General features: G+C 36.2%; 1 protein-coding gene across 1 annotated transcript in view; it reads right to left on the reverse strand.

Annotated features, from left to right (window-relative positions):
- b4galt2 (UDP-Gal:betaGlcNAc beta 1,4- galactosyltransferase, polypeptide 2) overlaps positions 1-21,547 on the reverse strand; it is a 298,457-nt gene that overhangs the window by 34,061 nt on the left and 242,849 nt on the right. Inside the window, exon 6 of the mRNA XM_059343966.1 lies at positions 20,128-20,250. Within this exon, the coding sequence (XP_059199949.1) occupies positions 20,128-20,250 (123 nt within the window). The remainder of the gene's footprint in view (positions 1-20,127; positions 20,251-21,547) is intronic.

Here is a 21,547-nt window from a genome sequence, read left to right on the forward strand (position 1 = left end):
AAATAACAGAAAAAAATACATTAAACGAACATAAAATACAGACAACATACACAGAAATTATAAAAAGTCAACAAATCTGTCGTATCTCAGAGTTTACGAGGTGCGCCTGAATGCACGTTGAAGTCCCTGTCAGCAGCAACACATTACCTTTCTGTGTTTCAGGCTCCCGATACTTTCTCAGCATGCACCACTTGCAAAACCAATATGACGATGGTCAAAATGCCAAACTTGAGGCTTGAAAACTGTAGTCCACAAACCAATGGGTGACAGTTTTTGCGGTTCATAAACATTCATATGCAATACTGTTCAAGAGCCTCAACATGTTTTTTGCCACACAATGACAACATTTATTCTAGTGACTGGTTTGATGTGCAGCCATCAAATCGGAAGCATTATGTCAATATGGAGCACAATCAAAGAGGAATGTTTCCAGCATCCTATTGAATTTATGCCATGAAGAATTATGGATGTTCTGGAGACAAAAGCAGCTAAAAAGCTGGCCGTTTAGTGTGTCTACGTACAAAAAGCCAAGGCACAAACACCTAATCCTGACCCAGTCTCTGACAGATGAAATGGTCTACTTCTGTCTCCCAGTTGTATTTACTTGACTCCCCCAAAAAAGTCATAAAATCCCCCACAGTGGGGAATTTCACAGCAGCCGCCCACCTGCTGGGTTTCAGTGGAGGTGGCTGTCGAATGTGTCGGCTCCGGATTATATACATCACACAGGGGAACGCTGAAGCTTTCCATCCTGCAGCTCCACTGTATCCTCGCTGTCCCGTCCCTTACATAATATTCACACTACGCTGTCACGCCACGTTACTGCCTACTGCCTGTCAGAGTCGTGAGGAATAATGACTGCACTGGTGTGTAGTCGGGAGTGTGTGTGTGTGTGTGTGTGTGTTACTGTGTGTGCTAGTGCTCCAGCTGAAGTTTTGTTTTGGTCAAGGACACAAATCTGCGCTGTCTACAAGGATAAAGAGAGCCCAGTTGATTGGTTGCTTCACAGCTCATTACAACACACACATGCAAGCACACAAAACATAGAAACACACAACTTTACAAGGTCACAACAGAAGTTTTTACCCTTTTTTTCAGGCCATTTTCGGCCTTTTTTTTTTTCAAAGTGTCCCTCTGAAACCAAACAAACCCTATTAGACGTAAGAACCCTGAGCTTCATTTATCAATCTGTGAATGTATTTGAGTATGCTCATGTGTGGAATAATAGCAGCTTTTTGTTCGGACTGAATTGTCATGCAAAGTTTCACATTGACAGATTATGAGATGGAGAGCCATCCCAGCCTCAAGGAGTGTTTTATGACACATTCAAAGAGGATTTTTATGCAGACGTACCAAACGATACCAATTTCAAAAGAAGCTCTGATGATTTTTGATTTTACAGAAGCAGCAACACACTCTGATCATCTTATGTTGGAGATGCCAGAGAACCGCTTCCATTCTCTCTGAGGATTATTTACTTGATCGGCAGTGTTTGACAACACTGTCACATCTAGTTGCTGATCACCTCAGAAGCTTTATCGTCTCCCACGCTAAAAAGTGGGCACGCAGACTTCAAACTGCTTCTAATCATTTCAACACACTGAAGGATTATTGATTCGGTGAATTTGTTTATCTGCACGTTTGTATTAGTGGTGTTTCATCCTGATACCCAATTCTGCTTTGACTTAACTTAAGATGAAATGTGAAATGCCGTCTTAACCCTCCTAGATCACATTCCTGTTAACACTGTGCACCTATTCAACAAGACATGCATGTATTCTTATATACTTTCCTCCTGTGCAGATTTAAGAGATTTAAAGTGGCAAATCTGTGCGAAAAAAGTCGCAGATTTATGAGAAAAAAGTGGGGGAAAAAGCAACGTTTTTCTCACAGATTTACCACTTTAAATCTCATAAATCTGCAAATGTTTTTCTTGTGGATTTGCCACTTTAATCTCGTAAACTTTTTATACTTTATTTACTATACTTTCCTCCTGTAAAACAAAATGTGACGAAGCTTTGGTTACCAGTGGCTCTGCTAAACTCTAAACCGGCCCACTTCTTTATAGATCCAATCAAATGGGAAAGATTTAATTTACTGCTCAAAATTGTAAGTAAAAAACTTTGTCGTTCCCTGTATCAGGAGGATATATTTAGTTTCACTGTGAAATGCAGCATAGTACAGAAGCTAAAGACGCTCTAAATACTATTAGCATGATGAGTCAGTTGTGACCATGGATGTAGTGAACAAAGACAAGATGTTAAACATGTCGGCGCATTCATTCCAGTTAAATTTGCTTTGCCACCGGAGACTAATGTTTTGGCATTGAATGGAAGTAAACAAAAGGCAAATTTTTGTTATTTTTTGCACATTTGTAAAAGTCGCATTTAAGAAAATGCGATTTAAGGACGTTTCCATCAACTGGTTATGATCAAATAAACAAAGCTGCATAAACATACTTTGGTCAGAAGATGGCAGTGTAATGTATTGCTGTAGGCTAATCAGTCAGTAAACTGTAGAAGAAGTTGAGATTGCGTGACAGAGAAAAAACAACAACAAAAAAGAGGTTGCTGATCAGACAACTTTGGCTACTTAGAACGAAAACGGAGAGAAGTCTTAAGGATTAATTTGGGCAACTCATTGATGTTTCATGTCAGAGCAGAAACAGCTGATCAGTCATGTGAGTTAAATATTCGCTACATCAGAACTTATTCGGAAAAAATCGTTTCCATCTCTTGTTTCTTTTGTTACACTATTTTTGAAAGAGTTTTGGTGTTTCCATTAAGCTTTTCTCATGTAAATCTTCAAAAAGTGCAGAGAAATACGATGACTGTGTCCTAAACCATCACAACTGACAAAGTGTGTGTGTGTGTGTGTGTGTGGCCATCTGATGAATTTAAGTCTAATTATCACTTTCAATTTAGCTCTTTTTTGGTCTCCACCAACTCCTGAGGGTGATAATATGCTTCTCAACACTGAACTACACTGCAAAAAAAGAAAAGTTGGGTGAACTCAAAATTTCAAGGCAACAAACTTCGATAAAATTTTAAGTTGGACAATTAAACTAAATATTTTAAGTTTTGATTTTGAGTTTGCTCAACTCTGAATTCAGATTTTTGTCAACTCAACTGTAAGTTGTACTAACTTATAATTTTACATTGTAATAACTTTTAATCCTTACTTCTGCTAACTTCTGCAATGTGCTGAATTGGCACGATTGTAACGCCGCTATGAAATGTCAGCTAATGTTGCAACCACAATTTTGAGTTAGCATTGATACGCTAATGGCTACTCTTGTAGCTGTAACAAGCAGCGCCGCTAGCATCAGTTAGCCGCTAGTATCAGTTAGCCACTAGCATCAGTTAGCCGCTAGCATCAGTTAGCAGCTAGCATGAGTTAGCAGCTAGCATCAGTTAGCCGCTAGCTTTCGCTAATGACCGAATTTCACCGCTTTCCCGCATTTCCCAACAAAGAAATAAGAGTTATCAGAACTATTGTCCCTTGTTGTGAACCCCAACTTAAAGATATAAGTAACAACAACTCACCAACTTGTTTTTGAGCAGACAACTGGCTTCCTTTGTTGTGCTAACTTACATTATTGCCCTAAATGTCAATAATTTACATTTCCAGGTTTTACCAACTTAAATCACTGTTTTAGGCCAAAAAATACAAGTTGGTTTTTTTGCAGTGTGCTGGTTGCATTTTGAGTCACCTTGTGCAGGATGACCAGGAAACAGAGTGTAACAGTGTCGTCTGCTGATGATGATGATGAAGACTCGGACCAGAGCCTGACTGGGAAAGCATTGACGTGTTGAGATATTCCTGAGAGGGTGGAAGGTTATTTTGGTGTTGCTGCTGATGTGTGAATAAAAATTCAGGTCAGCATCAATAATAACTTGACTTGGCCAGTTGTCTTGGGGGTTCAGACTCAGATGAGGAGCTGACCTGCTGCCTCGGAGCCTTTGAAACATTTCAAAACAATGGTGAGTGAAGCAGTGAGGAGCACCACCTTCACGCTTCAACAGCCTTCAAGTGAAATGTGTGAGGGCAAGGTTTCTGTTTTCCATAATCAGTGGGTGGAAGTGTTGCTTAACCTTTCAAAGTAAAAGTACTAATAGCACACTGTGAAAATACCACAAACCCAACCATAAAATATACTCAAATTATTAATTTTGCAGTAAATTTTCCCTGTCAGTGTTTTTATTTATTTATTTTTCTATCATATATGATTTTTTTTAGATTATGTATGTTGTATGTTATATTTTACTGATGTAAATATTTGCACTGTATTGTATAAAAGTTTTTGCTGATTGTATCTCCTTTACAGAGTGTTGGGTATTTTATACTTCAGGATTACATCATATTCTATAAGATTATATGTTTGTAGCACCACAAAACTCTAAAAAGTCAGAAAATCAGCTTTTTTTCAGCTCATCCAAGAATGTTTAAAAGAGTTTATTCAGCCTAAGAAGTCTGAGAATTTTCTCAAAGCATAAAGGAGCACTTCAAGTGCATTTTCACAACCAGATATCTCTATTTTGATGTTTTTTTTCAGTGCAGTCCAGGGATTTTCAATCAAACGGCTGTTGGGTTTCAAAAATATATCTCAAACTATTTTACATTTTCTTGAATTATGTATTTTTAGCGTGCAGTAAAGGGAAAATCAATCAAAATGGTGTTTGTGTCTTCATTTTAACCATGGCTTTTATATGTTTTTGCAAATACCTTTTCACTTCATCTTTCAGTTTATCAGAAATCAACATATCTGGAGATACAGTCAATTATTAGACCACCCTTGTTTTCTTCAATTAATTGTTCATTTTAGTGCCTGGTACAACTAAAGGTACATTTGTTTGGACAAATATAATGACAACAACAAAAATAGCTCATAGGAGTTTAATTTAAGAGCTGATATCTAGTCATTTTCCATTGTTTTATTGATAATTATTTTAGTTTTTATCAAGAAAACCATGTTAGATGTCTAGATACCAGCTCTTAAATTAAACTCCTATTAGCTATTTTTGTTGTTATCATTATATTTGCCCAAACAAATGTACCTTTAGTTGTACCCAAGGTTATAATAGTTTTGTATTTTTCATTAGTTTTAGTTTTAATTTCATTGTGAATTTTTGTTTTCAAATTCAGTTAGTTTTAGTTAGTTTTTACAGTGAGTTTGCTAGTTTTAGTTTAGTTTTTATTTTTTGAAAACGCTTAGTTTTAGTTTAGTTTTTATTAGTTTTAGTTTTTTTGTAATGGGTATGTTCGGGGTGTTTTGTGTTTTGGTTGAAGTGTAAACATCCCAGTCTCAGTAAACATATTCACCATGTGTTCCTACATGTTGAAATAGAAACACTGAATTATGTATAAAAAAAGTTGACAAAGACGAAAACTAAGGACATTTTCACTATAATTTTAGTTCGTTTTAGTTAGTTTTGTAACCACACAATACAGTTTTAGTTAGTTATCGTTTTTAAAAAAAACTCTTTTTATTTCAGTTAACAAAAATGTTTTTTCAATTTTAGTTTTTGTTATTTTGTTAGTTTTCGTTAACTATAATAACCTTGGTTGTACCAGGCATTAAAATGAACAAGAAATGTACTTAGTTAAGTGCATAATAGCCTTTTTTTAAGCTCAGAGTTTGCAGAAGATCACACAGGATGCTCCGTCAGGCTTATTAAGATATCAACCTCCATGTTGGTTCACATTCACACTGCTCCTTCTTCTCCCTGCTGCTGTTTCCCTCCGTCACCTCGCCTTCACCTTCACATCGATTCTGCTCCGATATCAAGGAGGTGCTCTTTGCTTTGTCGTGTTGACTTCTGTTCTGTGACTGTCGTACTGAAGGTATCATATCAGAAGGAGAATGTGCCCGCTTGCTCTCTGTGTACCCAGGGGGGACTGTTTGTTGTCCCTGCCAAGCCTGCTGGATGCTGCTTTTATTTGTCCTGGGAGGACGTTAGAAAGAACAGACAGAGTTCCCTCCTGCTGCAATTAGATGGCTGGATGAGACCAGAGAGTGTGATTGGCCAGGTGTGGCCCACTTCGCCGCTTTGCTACTTTAAACAGATTAAAATAAATATCTTTTGATGCAGGCCTGGAACCAGAAAGTAAATAAGACTACATAGTGGCCTCCTCAGGGGCAGAGCCAGATGTTTTAAGAGCTTTTTATATATTTATGGCAGCTAAATGCAATATTCTTAGAGCCATTTGATATACAGGTGCATCTCAATAAATGAGAATATGATGGAAAAGTCCATTTCCAGTAGTTCAAGTCAAATCGCTCCAACCAACCATTAAGTCATATAGATCAGCTGTTCTCAACCTTGGGGTTGGGACCCCAATTGGGGTCGCGAGATGATTTCTGGGGGTCGCCAAATCATTTTGGAAGTCAGCTCTGTCTCCACTGTGTTAAAGTGTTCATGTGTTAAAGTGTTTTAGTCATTAGTCAGTGTTTGGTCACTTAATGTCTTTTTTTGGTCATTTTGTGTGTTTTTTGGTCATTTTGTGTCTTTTTTTGATCATTTTGTGGTCAATTTGTGTCTTTTTTGGTCATTTTGTGTCTTTTTTTTATCATTTTGTGTCTTTTTTGGTCATTTTGTGTGTTTTTTGTGTCTTTTTTTGATCATTTTGTGGTCAATTTGTGTCTTTTTTGGTCATTTTGTTTCCATTTTTGGTCATTTAGTGTCTTTTTTTAGTAATTTTGTGTCTTTTTTGGTCATTTTGTGTCTTTTCTGGTCATTTTGTGTCTTTTTTGGTCATTTTGTTTCTTTTTTGGGTGATCTGAACTGTGCGTGTGAGATTGTGTTCAGTGAGTGGGGGTCGCGGTCAACATGCATGTTAAATTGGGGGTCGCGACTCAAAAAGGTTGAGAACTACTGATATAGATGACATACTTTTCAGAGGCCAACATTTCCATTTTAAACATACTTTTTAAAATTGGTCTTTTGTAATATTCAAATTTTTTTAAGACACTGAATTTTAGGTCTGCATTAAATGTAAGTCATAATCGTTATAATTAGAAGAAATTAAATAAATTAAGACATGAAATGTTTCATTCTTTGTGTAATGGATCTATATAATGTGTTATTTCCACTTTTTGAATTGAATTACTGACATAAATAAACTTTCTATGATATTCTCATTTATTGAGATGCACTTGTAGTAGAATGGCTCAAACTCTGTACATCATTTGGAAAAAATATGATGAATTTCCAAGGAATAAAAATCAACTGTAGAGCCTACATCCTTTTTTTAAAATCTCATCATCCAACCTACTGAGGTGTATTTTTTTTATCCAGCCTAATGAAAGATGTAAAAATGATCACTATTCTTAAGTTACAGCCCTTTTTAAATGGTTCATATATTTATATATACAGTACAGGCCAAAAGTTTGGACACACCTTCTCATTCAATGTGTTTCCTTTATTTTCATGACTATTTACATTGTAGATTCATCAAAACTATTAATGAACACATGTGGAATTATGTACTTAACAAAAAAGTGTGAAATAACTGAAAACATGTCTTATATTCTAGTAAGCAAAGGGTGGTTACTTTGAGGAATCTAAAATACAAGACATGTTTTCAGTTATTTATCACTTTTTTGTTAAGTACATAATTCCATATGTGTTCATTCATAGTTTTGATGCCTTCAGTGAGAATCTACAATGTAAATAGTCATGAAAATAAAGAAAAACGCATTGAATGAGAAGGAGTGTGTCCAAACTGTTGGCCTGTACTGTATATATATATATATATATATATATATATATATATATATATATTTATTAGAAATGAGAAACGCAAAAGAAAAATAACGTGATTAAACAAAGACAAACAAGCACCTATGAGAATGAATTGAAACAATAAAAGCATAAAAAAAAGAGGAAAAAGGTGAGATTTAAAACACTGTTCAGTGTTAGCCGACCTGACCCGAGGGTGGAGACCTCCACCACCTGGAGGTGCGATTGAACTTATCAGAGGCCTGACATCCTCAAAGTGTTACAGAAAATAGACTTTTAAATACACCCAACACCTTGCATACTAATTTACATTTCAAGGAGGCTGGCACAACATTAATAAGCTATCAGTATTACTCTGACCCTCCAAATATAATCCCTCCACAATGACACACAGAAGCTTTTGCCCTTTCAGGTAGATGCTATCATGTGTCTGTGTCTTTGAGATCTCTTGTAAAAATAAATCTCTTGATGCGACTACAGTTTGGTTAGAAAGATCGTGGTTTAGGTTAAAATAAGTACAGAATCTCAGAGTTCAGGATGTTATTTCACCTGTATTAAATGCATTGTTTGCACCAGCAGCTGTGATGTCATCTGATTGTCATCTGTCATCTAATTTTGACTATTTAATTTCTTAATTCTCTGTTTCCCATAAAGTTGATATAATTTTGTTTTCAGACACAATTCTGTTAATTGTGGTTTCACCTCAATTGGGGTCGCGAGATGATTTTTGGGGGTCGCCAAATCATTTTGGAAGTCAGCTCTGTCTCCACTGTGTTAAAGTGTTCATGTGTTAATGTGTTTTAGTCTTTTTGGTCACTTAATGTCTTTTTTTGATCATTTTGTGTCTTTCTTGGTCATTTGGGGTCTTTTTTCTATCATTTTGTGGTAATTTTGTGTCTTTTTTTACTCATTTTGTGGGTTTTTTTTGTAATTTTGTTTGTTTTTTGGGGTCATTTTGTGTCTTTTTTGGTCATTTTGTGTCTTTTCTGGTCATTTTGTGTCTTTTTTGGTCATTTTGTGTCTTTTTTGATCATTTTGTGGTCAATTTGTGTCTTTTTTGTTCATTTTGTTTCCTTTTCTGGTCATTTTGTTTCTTTTTTGGGTGATCTGAACTGTGCGTGTGAGATTCTGTTCAGTGAGCGGGGGTCGCGGACAACATGCATGTTAAATTGGGGGTCGCGACTCAAAAAGGTTGAGAACTACTGGTTTAAAGTACGCGGTCGCCCATGAAGTTGGAATAATTTTGCTTCCAGACACAATCCTCTGTTAATTGTGGTTTCATTTTCATTGTGATATGTTTGGAAGAGATTGATTTAAAAAAAAAAAAAATGTTTGGAGAAGAGATACACTTCATCTATCAAGAATAAATCACATTGTCACAATCATTTAGCTGACCCGAGGGTGGAGACCTCCACCACCTGGAGGTGTGATTGAACTTATCAGAGGCCTGGCATCCTCAAAGTGTCGAACTGAAAATATCCTGAAAAGATTCTTACTCCACTGTCAAGGCTTCACAGAAACACGTGCAGCAATTGTGCTGCCGCGGCCGCATGTGTGATGATGATGATGATGATGATGATGCTGGCTCAGGCTCTGTTGGAAACCACCGCTGGGAGGTGTAGAGGGAGGAAGGGGGAAAGGGCAAAGAAGAAAGGGAGGGAGTACTGAGAGAAGAGTGTGTGTGTGTGTGTGTGTGTGTGTGTTGGAGGCTGGACTGCCATGAAGCCCTTGGGACAGGTACAGTCTTTGCCCAAGGCTACTGCTGCATGTTCAGAGAGAAAACCCTCTCTTTCCCTCTCTCCTTCTCTCTCTGCAGCATCCACCAACTTTCCAGACAGGGGTTAGCAGGAGTGGGGGGGCAAGTGGTCCTGGCAGTTGTGTAAGTGGCATGTGTCCTCTCCGCCGAGGGCTCAGGACACACTGAGCAGCAGGGACAGCTAGTTCCCCCGGGCAGGCATTAGGCTAGCAGGACCCATTTCAGGCAGTAGCCGTGCCAGGGTCTGTGGCATCAGAACCAGCATGAAAAAGGAAATCGCTGGAGGGAAGCAAGAGATGGAGATAGGAAAAAAGAGGCGGGGAGAGTTAGAGGGAAACTGGAGCGAGGGAGGGCTGCTGCACTGCAAAAAAGCCAACTTGTATTTTTTGGCCTAAAACAGTGATTTAAGTTGGTAAAACTTGGAAATATAAATTACTGACATTTAGGGTATTAATGTAAGTTAGCACAACAAAGGAAGCCAGTTGTCTGCTCAAAAACAAGTTGGTGAGTTGTTGTTACTTATATCCTTAAGTTGGGGTTCAAAACAAGGGACAATAGTTCTGATAACTCTTATTTCTTTGTTGTGAAATTCGGTCATTAGCGAAAGCTAGCGGCTAACTGATGCTAGCGGCTAACTGATGCTAGCGGCTAACTGATGCTAGTGGCGCTGCTTGTTACAGCTACAAGAGTAGCCATTAGCGTATCTGTCATGTAACAGTTGGTAGAAATTTAAGAACTTTTATTTTGAAGAGGTGACTTTTATTTTGGTGACTCTCCGGTCTGCCAGTGAGTATGTTTATTTGTATTTGTATATTTGTTTAGGAGTATTTAACATGTTTTAAGGTATATTTGACTCATGCAAATGGTTAATATTGTCTGTATTATTTGTTTATTTTCAGTTTTACCTTTTCTTCATTAAAATCCTGCAAAGTACGTCAAACAGCCTGATCATTGGAGGAGATTTTTGGAGAAATTAGTTTAGCTTACTGTTTCATAACTGATGAGAACAGTACAGTATCAATGCTAACTCAAAATTGTGGTCGCAACATTAACTGACATTTCATACCGGCGTTACAATCGTGCCAGAGAAATTCCGAGTTGAGCAAACTCAAAAACAAAACTTAAAATATTTAGTTTAATTGTCCAACTTAAAATTTTATCGAAGTTTGTTGCCTTGAAATTTTGAGTTCACCCAACTTTTCTGTTTTTTGCAGTGTGAAGGAGAGACTAAAAGAGCAATTTAGTCATTTAGTTGATGCTCCTTTTTTTCCAACAGCAGCTTTCAAAGGCTGAGCAGATGGAGGTTCAGTGTTGCGTTCAAGGACCCTCCGACTGGACAGCAGGATGATGGACACATCAGCCGCCCGCGCGGTTCACACCCGTGAACCTTGCCGCCTTTCAACGACAGAGGAAAAAAAAAACAAGTGGCGGATTTCACAGGCGCCGCACTCTCTGATATTTACTGCTGTTCTTTTATCTCTCTATCACCCTGAACCCTCCACTCCTCTGGTCGGTTTACTGAGTCCCGAGAGACGGAGACAGCTACCCTGTTAGTTCACTCAGCTGGAGACTCCATCCTCTCTGCCGCACAAAACTTTAGCTTTCACTGTAGCAAAATCACTTCAAATAATGCTTATGGTTAAAAAAGAAACTATTTGCTAAATTGTACATTGGACAAATTTGGCTAAATCAGTCCGGCCAAACATCAGACCGGTAGAAAACGATTTAACACCTTTCTGAAAATTTGGCAGCCATATTTAGACCATATACACTACTGGTCAAAAGTTTTAGAACACACCAACTTTTCCAGAATTTAATTGAAAATGATGCAGTTTAATGTCTCAGTGTACACATTTGCAACATTTAAATTTCTTTATTGAGCATGATAGTGTTTAGAAAGTAAAAAAAAAAGATTCAAAATCACATTTTATGTTGGACTAAAGGACTAAAAAAAGACACAAAATGACTAAAAAAAGAAACAAAATGACCGAAAAAAGACACAAAAGACACAAAATGACCAAAAAAAGACACAAAATGACTTACAAAGACATGAAAAGAATTCAAAAATGGACAAAATAGCCCAAGACTCCATAGAGTTAAGTTGTTAACCCATTTCTTGTTCCCTGAAAAAGGCCTACTTGTATAATTCTGAAATGTACATTATTTTCCAGTTTTGGTTAAGCTTACCTTTTTTTATTTACCTCTGGCAGTTCACCACTTACCTTTGGACCCTTTCAAGCTGTTCATTTGACTTGAACTGCTTGAATTTCAATAAAAAACTGGAAAAATTGGGGTGTTCTAAAACTTTTGACCGGTAGTGTACATCTCTTACACCAAGTGCTTTATGTAATCGTTTGTATTGTATTTTTTGTTAGATTGGGGGGCTTTGTTATGTCTCTATACTGTTGGTATATTATATTTTTATATGTTTATATTTGTACACATTACATGTATAAAACTGAAAATAAAATATAAAAAAAAAACAAAAAAAAAAACATCAGACCGGGATACTGAATTGTTGTGCAAGGCCTGTGACTCCATTAGTCGGTTTATAAATATATTATATTATTTTAGCACTGTTTAGCCATCGGCACAGGCTACCAGGATACTTTTTAATTTGCCATTATGACAAATGACAGTTCAGCTTGAGATTTAAGCTCGTACACTGGACCAGAATGACAAAACCGGAAATTAACCCAACTCAGTTGACAGATTTAATGGACAAATTAAAATAAAATAAAAAATAAAATGAAAACTCAGAGGATCACTAAAATTATTCAAATTTATCCTGAGAGGGGCATGAATGTGCACTGTAACAGATTGCTGTAAGAAAACAGCCAAATTGTGACAGTAACATACTGTTTTTCATTTAAATTTTATTATACTGTAGAAAACAATGCATTCTGGGCAATATTTGTAGGTAGCTTGCCGTTTCCCATAAAATATATGATACGATATATATACACTACCGGTCAAAAGTTTTAGAACACCCCAATTTTTCCAGTTTTTTAATGAAATTCAAGCAGTTCAAGTCAAATGAACAGCTTGAAAGGGTCCAAAGGTAAGTGGTGAACTGCCAGAGGTAAATAAAAAAAGGTAAGCTTAACCAAAACTGAAAAATAATGTACATTTCAGAATTATACAAGTAGGCCTTTTTCAGGGAACAAGAAATGGGTTAACAACTTAACTCTATGGAGTCTTGGGCTATTTTGTCCATTTTTTAATTCTTTTCATGTCTTTGTAAGTCATTTTGTGTCTTTTTTTGTCATTTTGTGTCTTTTGGTGTCTTTTTTTGTCATTTTGTGTCTTTTTTTGGTCATTTTGTGTCTTTTTTTAGTCATTTTGTCTTTTTTTAGTCCTTTAGTCCAACATAAAATGTGATTTTGAATCTTTTTTTTACTTTCAAAACACTATCATGCTCAATAAAGAATTTTAAATGTTGCAAATGTGCATTCATTCCAGAGTACACTGAGACATTAAACTGCATCATTTTCAATTAAATTCTGGAAAAGTTGGTGTGTTCTAAAACTTTTGACCAGTAGTGTATGCATATGATATTTTCTACTAAGTCTCTTCTTGTACACATTTTTAATGCCTGTATTTTACTTAAGTGGTAAATTGGTAAATTATGATATATTAAAATTACTGAGGTTATTGTGAAGACAGCGCTTAATTCATAGTAATTGGCTTTCAGACAGTAATATGCTCTATTTACAAAAAGTGTCTGCATTGTACACTGCAACAATATTGCAACTAGCTTCAGCACTATACTGTGTTTTAGTCTACTGTAAAAAAATCATATCACCGTAGTAGACACTTTTAATAACCGTAAATCAAGGAATAGTAGCCTACAAAATTTTGAAAAACTGTAGAAAACACAGAGTTTTAGTGTAAAAATATAAAATTGTCATGTAAAATTAATGGAGAAATGCCATATTGTCACAAGGACACAGTTACACTAAAAAATAAAGGGACTTTTCGGTCTAATTTACAGTTTTTGCTGATATTTACATTTAAATTTACAGTAGAAAACCCACTCACTGTAATTTTTATGGTGAAGTTCTGGCAACCACAGCTGCCGGTATTTTACCGCAAATTAAACAGATTTTTTTTTCCAGTGTGCCTGTAAATCTCATTGTGGTGCTACAGGAAAAGTCTGAGCATCATTAACCCATAAGAACCCAGACCCATTTATCCTTGAAATAAGATGATGGGAGATCTACCACAGACCAAGTGGACCACATAGAACACATTTATGATGTTTTTAAAAAAAAAAAATACTACCCTTAAGTGTTAAAGATCTGTGATGTGACATATATGTCACATTAGGCATTTATGGTATTTATGTTTATGATATTTCTTATATTAATATAAATAAACTCAACACCTTTTCTGCTTAGAGAGACACAAATTTGCCTTTTTCTCTGCATCTCTACAACATATATTAAAATTGTGACATTATTAGTGCTGTTAAATGGGTTAAATCCAATAAAGTGCACCATATTAACAGAATAGAATTGTTAAATTGGTTATAATTATAACAAAAAAATAAGCTTTTTGAAATTAGCTACTTTTTCACATTTCTGTTTCCAGTCACTTAGGGATTTAATGAGTTAAGGTGAAAAATAAAGCTGAATATGGGAGATTCTAGAAGATTTAAAGTGTTTGTTACACCTGTGTCACCATGGGTTCTTATGGGTTAAAGTCATCAAGATCCATCCTCTGGGTACCATGAATGTCTGTACCAAAATGCATGGCAAATCCAAACATCATTTTTTGAGATATTTCAGTCGACCAACAGAACATCCCTAAGAAAAAATTCCACAAAACTCAATTACAAGTTTTAACCTGAGAAAAGCTTCTATAGCCTCAGCTCCGTCCACACACAGCTCTGTACACACACACCCCGTCTTCTTCCAGCAGCTTGTCAAAAATGTGTTTTCAAGGGCATTTCCCTTCTGATTGCTCTGTGAAAGGCTTAAAAAACAAGCTAGCCCTGAAAAGCGAAGGTGGGCGGTGGGAGGGGGTGAGTGAAGCATCACAAAACCTTCGCTCTCAGCTTTATTCACTAGTTGCTGCCATTTTTTTCATTCATTTATTATAAGATTGTCTTTGGGGTTTTTACAGTTTGAGTTTGTAATAAATAACGAGGAGAGAAACTGAGTGTAAGCTCAGTGCTGTTAGTGTCCCTCCTCCTGTTAGAACTCAACATATCACACTGTGTGTTTTAATGACGACACACTGAAACTAAATATTTTTCCAGTTTTTAATTGAAATTCAAGCAGTTCAAGTCAAATGAACAGCTTGAAAGGGTCCAAAGGTAAGTGGTGAACTGCCAGAGGTAAATAAAAAAAGGTAAGCTTAACCAAAACTGGAAAATAATGTACATTTCAGAATTATACAAGTAGGCCTTTTTCAGGGAACAAGAAATGGGTTAACAACTTAACTCTATGGAGTCTTGGGCTATTTTGTCCATTTTTTAATTCTTTTCATGTCTTTGTAAGTCATTTTGTGTCATTTTTTTAGTCATTTTGTGTCTTTTGGTGTCTTTTTTGTCATTTTTTAGTCCTTTAGTCCAACATAAAATGTGATTTTGAATCTTTTTTTTTACTTTCAAAACACTATCATGCTCAATAAAGAATTTTAAATGTTGCAAATGTGCATTAATTTCAGAGTACACTGAGACATTAAACTGCATAATTTTCAATTAAATTCTGGAAAAGTTGGTGTGTTCTAAAACTTTTGACCAGTAGTGTATATAACGACCCTCTCTCTACTCTACTATATTGTCAGTTGGCAATACATTTCTGAGACAAGACAGTGATATTACAGTTCAATACACTGAAGCTGTGTATAGAAATAAAGATAATTCAGGTTAGTTTAGGTTCTGACGAAAACCTCCTGAAATGATGCATTTAACCAATGTCCATGTTATCTACAGAAGTGCTACTAATGCCAGCAGACAGTTAAATCAGCTGCTACAGTGCAGGTTAAAGGCGCACTGAGCAATTTTTGACAACTTTAGTTTTCGTTACTTCGTTAGTTTTCGTTAACTATAATAACCTTGTTTCACACACAACCTCATTTGGCCATATTTGAAAAATCTACTTAATCTCCCACTATATGAATACATACTTCCTACAGGCACTGCACTAGTTAACTTAAAAACACATAAAAACACGCTGATTCTTAAGCAAGTTCTGAAATGATAAGGCACACTTTTTTTTCCATGATTTCCAAGCAGAATTAAGGACATTCATGGACATCAGAGCCAGTTATGTCCTCAGAAAGTGTAAGAGCCTGTACATCTTCCGCCGCAGGCTGAAGACCCACCTCTTCCAACAATACCTCGGTTAAATCATGGTCACCTAACATCATGCTCTTCTTTTCTTCTTTAACATATAACACTCCTGTAGCGATGACAGTTAGCTCTTAAAGTTCTGTACTTACTTGATTCCTGTGGTCTATGTCTAGTATCTTCAGGTTGAATGCACTTATTGTAAGTTGCTTTGGACAAAAGTGTCTGCTAAATGACATGTAATGTAATGTAAGACACACTGAATCTGAAAACGTGCATTAAATATCGGCATATTTCCAATTTTCTCTATGAGCTTAAACCAGTTTGATATAATGCCAACCGGCTGAACTCGTATTTAACATAACGACACATTCTTGCAAATTAAAAAGAACCCCGACCCTGCCGTCCACCACAGTTTGAAAACTTCTGGTAAACAGCAAAGAGCTGCAGAAATGAGAAATGACACCGAGCGGTGCCCTGGTGGATTCCATCCAGCGACACACTGCAGCGATTATACAGACGGCGTCTTAAACCTCCACGCCACCAGCAATGCCCTGCTGACATCATTAAAGCAACTGACCCCAGACAATCTTAGGAAATGAAAGGAAATTCAATTAGCCATTATCCTGTTACTGCCTGGTGGAGCCGGAGCGTCCACTGCTCAGCAACAGTTACATCGTCTCACTTTAAGCACAAAGTACTACAAAGGAAGGAAACGCTTCAAAGAAACTCTTTGATTCAGAGGGAAATGATTGTGAAAGTCTTTGAGATTTACATTTTCTATCTAAGGATGCAGTTTTTGAATGTAGCTTTTTTGAGTAAATGAATAAAAATTATCTTTTTAAAGCGGGATTTTTAATTATCTTCCTGCACTTCACTTTTCATAACAGTTAAAACAGTTCAAGTACAAAAAATATCTCAAGGGAAATCTACAGCATCTAATGACCTGCTGCAGCTAAGATCCAATAAAAAAGTTAGAGGTTTAACTTTATCTGTCATCCTTAGGCACATAATTGCATGCACACACACACACACACACACACACACACACACACACACAGGACAACCACTCAGTGAATCGCACACATAGATCTCTTTTATCACATCTTGCCAGACGCTGACAAACAACTGTAATCTCCTGTCTACTGACAAAGCCCATTCTCAAAAACACCAATTTTCAAATGCTCTATTTTCAGTTTTTCTTATAATGCTATTACACCGAAAGGACAAAGATAAGCTTCACAGTGTGAGAATGACAGCGGGACATAGATGGAGAAAAAAAACAAAAAACACACACTGAAGAACAGGGACAATAAAGACGGAGGTCGCATTTTTGTCTGTGAAGACTTGTCCCGCTGTGTGTGTGTGTGTGTGTGTGTGTGTGTGTGTGTGTGTGTGTGTGTGTGTTCATAACGAAGACTAATTCTCTAAATGTTGTTTATGTGACTAAAAAATTATCTTCTTTTGATGCTCACTCCCAGTGGCGGTTCTAGACCAATTTTACTGTGGGGGCCAAGGAAGGGCCAGTGTTTAATCAGAGGGGCACATTAGCATATTAAAAAATGGCAAAGATGATATTTAAGCATTCAAAATCTTTGAATGTCTTGAAAAAGACACAAAATGACCCAAAAAGACACAAAATGACAAAAAAGACACAAAAAGACACAAATTACCAAAAAAGACACAAAATGACCAAAAAAAGACACAAAATGACTAAAAAAAGACACAAAATGAACCAAAAAAAGAAACAAAATGACCAAAAAAGACACATTAACCTAAAAAAGACACAAAATTACCAAAAAAATAACTAAAAAAAGACACAACAGACATAAAATTACCAAAAAAGACACAAAAAAGACACAAAAAGACACAAATTACCAAAAAAGACACAAAATGATCCAAAAAAGACACAAAATGACCAAAAAAGACACAAAATGACAAAAAAATGACACAAAATTACTAAAAAAAGACACAAAATGAACCAAAAAAGAAACAAAATGACCAAAAAAGACACATTAACCTAAAAAAGACACAAAATTACCAAAAAAATAACTAAAAAAAGACACAACAGACATAAAATTACCAAAAAAGACACAAAAAAGACACAAAAAGACACAAATTACCAAAAAAGACACAAAATGATCCAAAAAAGACACAAAATGACCAAAAAAGACACAAAATGACCAAAAAAGACACAAAATGACAAAAAAATGACACAAAATTACTAAAAAAAGACACAAAATGAACCAAAAAAGAAACAAAATGACCAAAAAAGACACATTAACCTAAAAAAGACACAAAATTACCAAAAAAATAACTAAAAAAAGACACAACAGACATAAAATTACCAAAAAAGACAAAAAAAAGACACAAATTACCAAAAAAGACACAAAATGATCCAAAAAAGACACAAAATGACCAAAAAAGACACAAAATGACCAAAAAAGACACAAAATGACTAAAAAAAAGACACAAAATGAACCAAAAAAGAAACAAAATGACCAAAAAGACACATTAACCTAAAAAAGACACAAAATTACCAAAAAAATAACTAAAACAAGACACAACAACTGACATAAAATTACCAAAAAAGACACAAATTACCAAAAAAGACACAAAATGACTTACAAAGACACGTAAAGACATGAAAAAGATTAAAAAATGGACAAAATAGCCCTATAAGACTCCATAGAGTTAAACTATTATACAATGTAACATTCTGGGTTCCTTTTGTGTACAATGAGATATTGTTTGAACAAAAAAAGAGTTAGAATTGTTCCATTGATCATCGTTATAAAATGATCATTTTATTATTAATTTGACACAGGGGCTACAGCAGGGGCCAAAGGCTTCTTCACAGGGGCAGTGGCCCCTGGAGGCCCCTGTGTAGAACCGCCACTGCTCACTCCACATTACATCTCACCGTCTCACTTTTTGCTACCATAAATGTTTATTTCAGCTGCATTAATATAAATCGGACATTTCCACTGTGTTGATGTGACCGACGGAGGAAACACATCGGTTATTGGGGAATATATGGAAAATGTCAGCTGTGATTAAGGTGTAACAGAAAGGCAGTTTCATTATTCATATGCTAAATCTTTATTTATTGTGTTTAGCCTTCATGATTCTTTAGTCCCCGTAGTGTCGAGCACAGATGGATGACTGTGCATTGTTGCAGCAATAATTTGTTTAACAGTCGGACCATCAGTTCACCAGGTAATTCTACAATTTTCAGTCCATCTAAGTAGACGGTAAATTAAAGTAATGGCCCTGAAAGTGGTTCATTTAAGCCGTCTTAAGTCACCCTTCCGTCTTCCTGTCAAACAGATATTCTTCTCCCGGATTTGATTTCCACATACTTCCACAGTAACATTATTAGTGAACTTGAGCAAGTCATTAAAAGCCGACTGAAGTGTTTCAAAAGGTTAATTTATTTGCTAATCATTCTGCTTCTGCGAACAATTACGATAAATCATCCACTCCACCAGGAACTTCAGTGTCACATTCAGTCGAGAGACTTGATTTCACTCCATTTTTACAGCTACGGGCTGAAACAGTGTGCATATTTGTGTGCACATAAGTGTGTGTGACTGTGTGTGTGTGGTGTGTGTGTGTGTGTGTGTGTGTGTGTGAGACAGTTGGTGGCCACACAAGGATTTTCTCACACACGAGAGGACCGAACATAACCCTGACAGATGCTACAGTATATTACTGATTTTTTTCTGTGTGCTGTACTTACTGCAAAATGCTGTAAAGTAAAAGTGTACTTGCATTAGTAGTTAGTTTAGTAATTTAAAAAGAAGAATGCCACATTTATTGCTGAAGAAGTCATGTGCACAACCAGCAGATCACACTACATCCTCGTGTAACATAGTTAATCAGGTCATTAGTAATGTGATTCCACTTGCCATCTCTGAATAACCATGGGGATTGAATGCAGCACCCCTGGGGTTTAGTGTCGTGCACCCCGGGGGCAGCTGCATTCGGACCTTGTGGTTCAATGGTAAGGTTACGGGCTATGAGCTCCGTCTTTTTTTAAATATTAATTAATTTAATTTCACTTTATTTTAGTAGAAACTTGACAGTGTCTTTTAATTTTATATTTTTCAGAGGGATGAACCTGTTACTGTCTATTACCAGGTATGATTTTTGTATTTTGTGTTTATTGTAATGCAATTGCGGCATTCGGACCTTGTGGTTTAATGAGGGATGCACCTGTTACTGTCTATTACCAGAATAAATGGCTGGATGCCGATCAAATGTCCTCGTTTCAACCGTGAATGACACAACGCAGAGAGAGTGCTAAGCCGCTACACTCGCACAGTTACCTGTTGTAGATGTCGTCGTCCTCCCCTCCCCAGCCCCAGTACTCGTTGGGGAAGCCGTTGATCTTCAGGAACTGTTTTTTACTGAGACCTGAAACTCCTCCGAAGTAGCCAGCGTAGGGCAGCCTGCAGGAGGAGAGAGGGAGAGAGGGAGAAAATAAGGGGAGAGAGGGGGAGAAATCAATCAATCCATTTATTTGTGAGTGGTGAATTACATCCAATCAAACAATAGATAGATGGTAGTACAACATTCATATTTGCATAGCGATTCAAGGAGTTGATTTACTTTTTTTTGTGTGCCATTTTTTGCGTAGTTACCTACTAAAACTATAATTTTACAACAAAAATTTTGAGCCATAAAGAGAAAAATGCTTATAATCACAATAACATTGCATCGTGACTCAAGTATCTGGATAAAAACGTATCATGGGGCCTCTGATGATTCACACCTCTCATATATGTACAGTACAGGCCAAAAGTTTGGACACACCTTCTCATTCAATGCGTTTTTCTTTATTTTCATGACTATTTACATTGTAGATTCTCACTGAAGGCATCAAAACTATGAATGAACACATATGGAATTATGTACTTAACAAAAAAAGTGTGAAATAACTGAAAACATGTCTTGTAATTTAGATTCCTCAAAGTAACCACCCTTTGCTTACTAGAATATAAGACATGTTTTCAGTTATTTCACACTTTTTTGTTAAGTACATAATTCCACATGTGTTCATTAATAGTTTTGATGAATCTACAATGTAAATAGTCATGAAAATAAAGGAAACACATTGAATGAGAAGGTGTCTCCAAACTTTTAGCCTGTACTGTATGTAGTATTTGTATTGTGTTTTTTATTTATTGTGTATTTAAGTTTCCTTCGTTCATTAGTGATCATAATTAATTGAAGAAATATGGAACAACATGCATTGAACAAACATCCAGTGCAACATGTGAAAGAAGTTGCCCTGGCCATACTATGTTGTACAGTATGACATCAAATAAAAATGGCTACCTATTAATTCAACCCCAATTCATAAAAGTGTCAATAAAGTTAGTGGAAGATGCAAACTAATGTCTGTATACATGCTCTCAGTGTTTATTTATTTTAAATGATCCATGAATCATCAGCAGCATCACATCATTTACACTTCAAAAACATCTTAAAGTGTTTTAAGCAATCAGATCTTTTTCTAATGTGTCTCGTCTTTAATGTGGAGAATGTATGGATGCCTTTCTGCAGTAACTGGATAATCTACATCCATATATAATCCACTCAAGACACACGGAATGCCCGGGCCACAGTTTTCCTGCAGACTGTACAGTGCAGACCCCCTTTGTGTGCTTGAATAGCTTGAATGCTTGAGGTTTTCTATGAGCAGCATTTTCCATTAACAATGGGAATGTTGCATAACAGTAAATT

This window comes from Centropristis striata, chromosome 11, assembly GCF_030273125.1.
Source record: "Centropristis striata isolate RG_2023a ecotype Rhode Island chromosome 11, C.striata_1.0, whole genome shotgun sequence".
NCBI lineage: Eukaryota > Metazoa > Chordata > Actinopteri > Perciformes > Serranidae > Centropristis > Centropristis striata.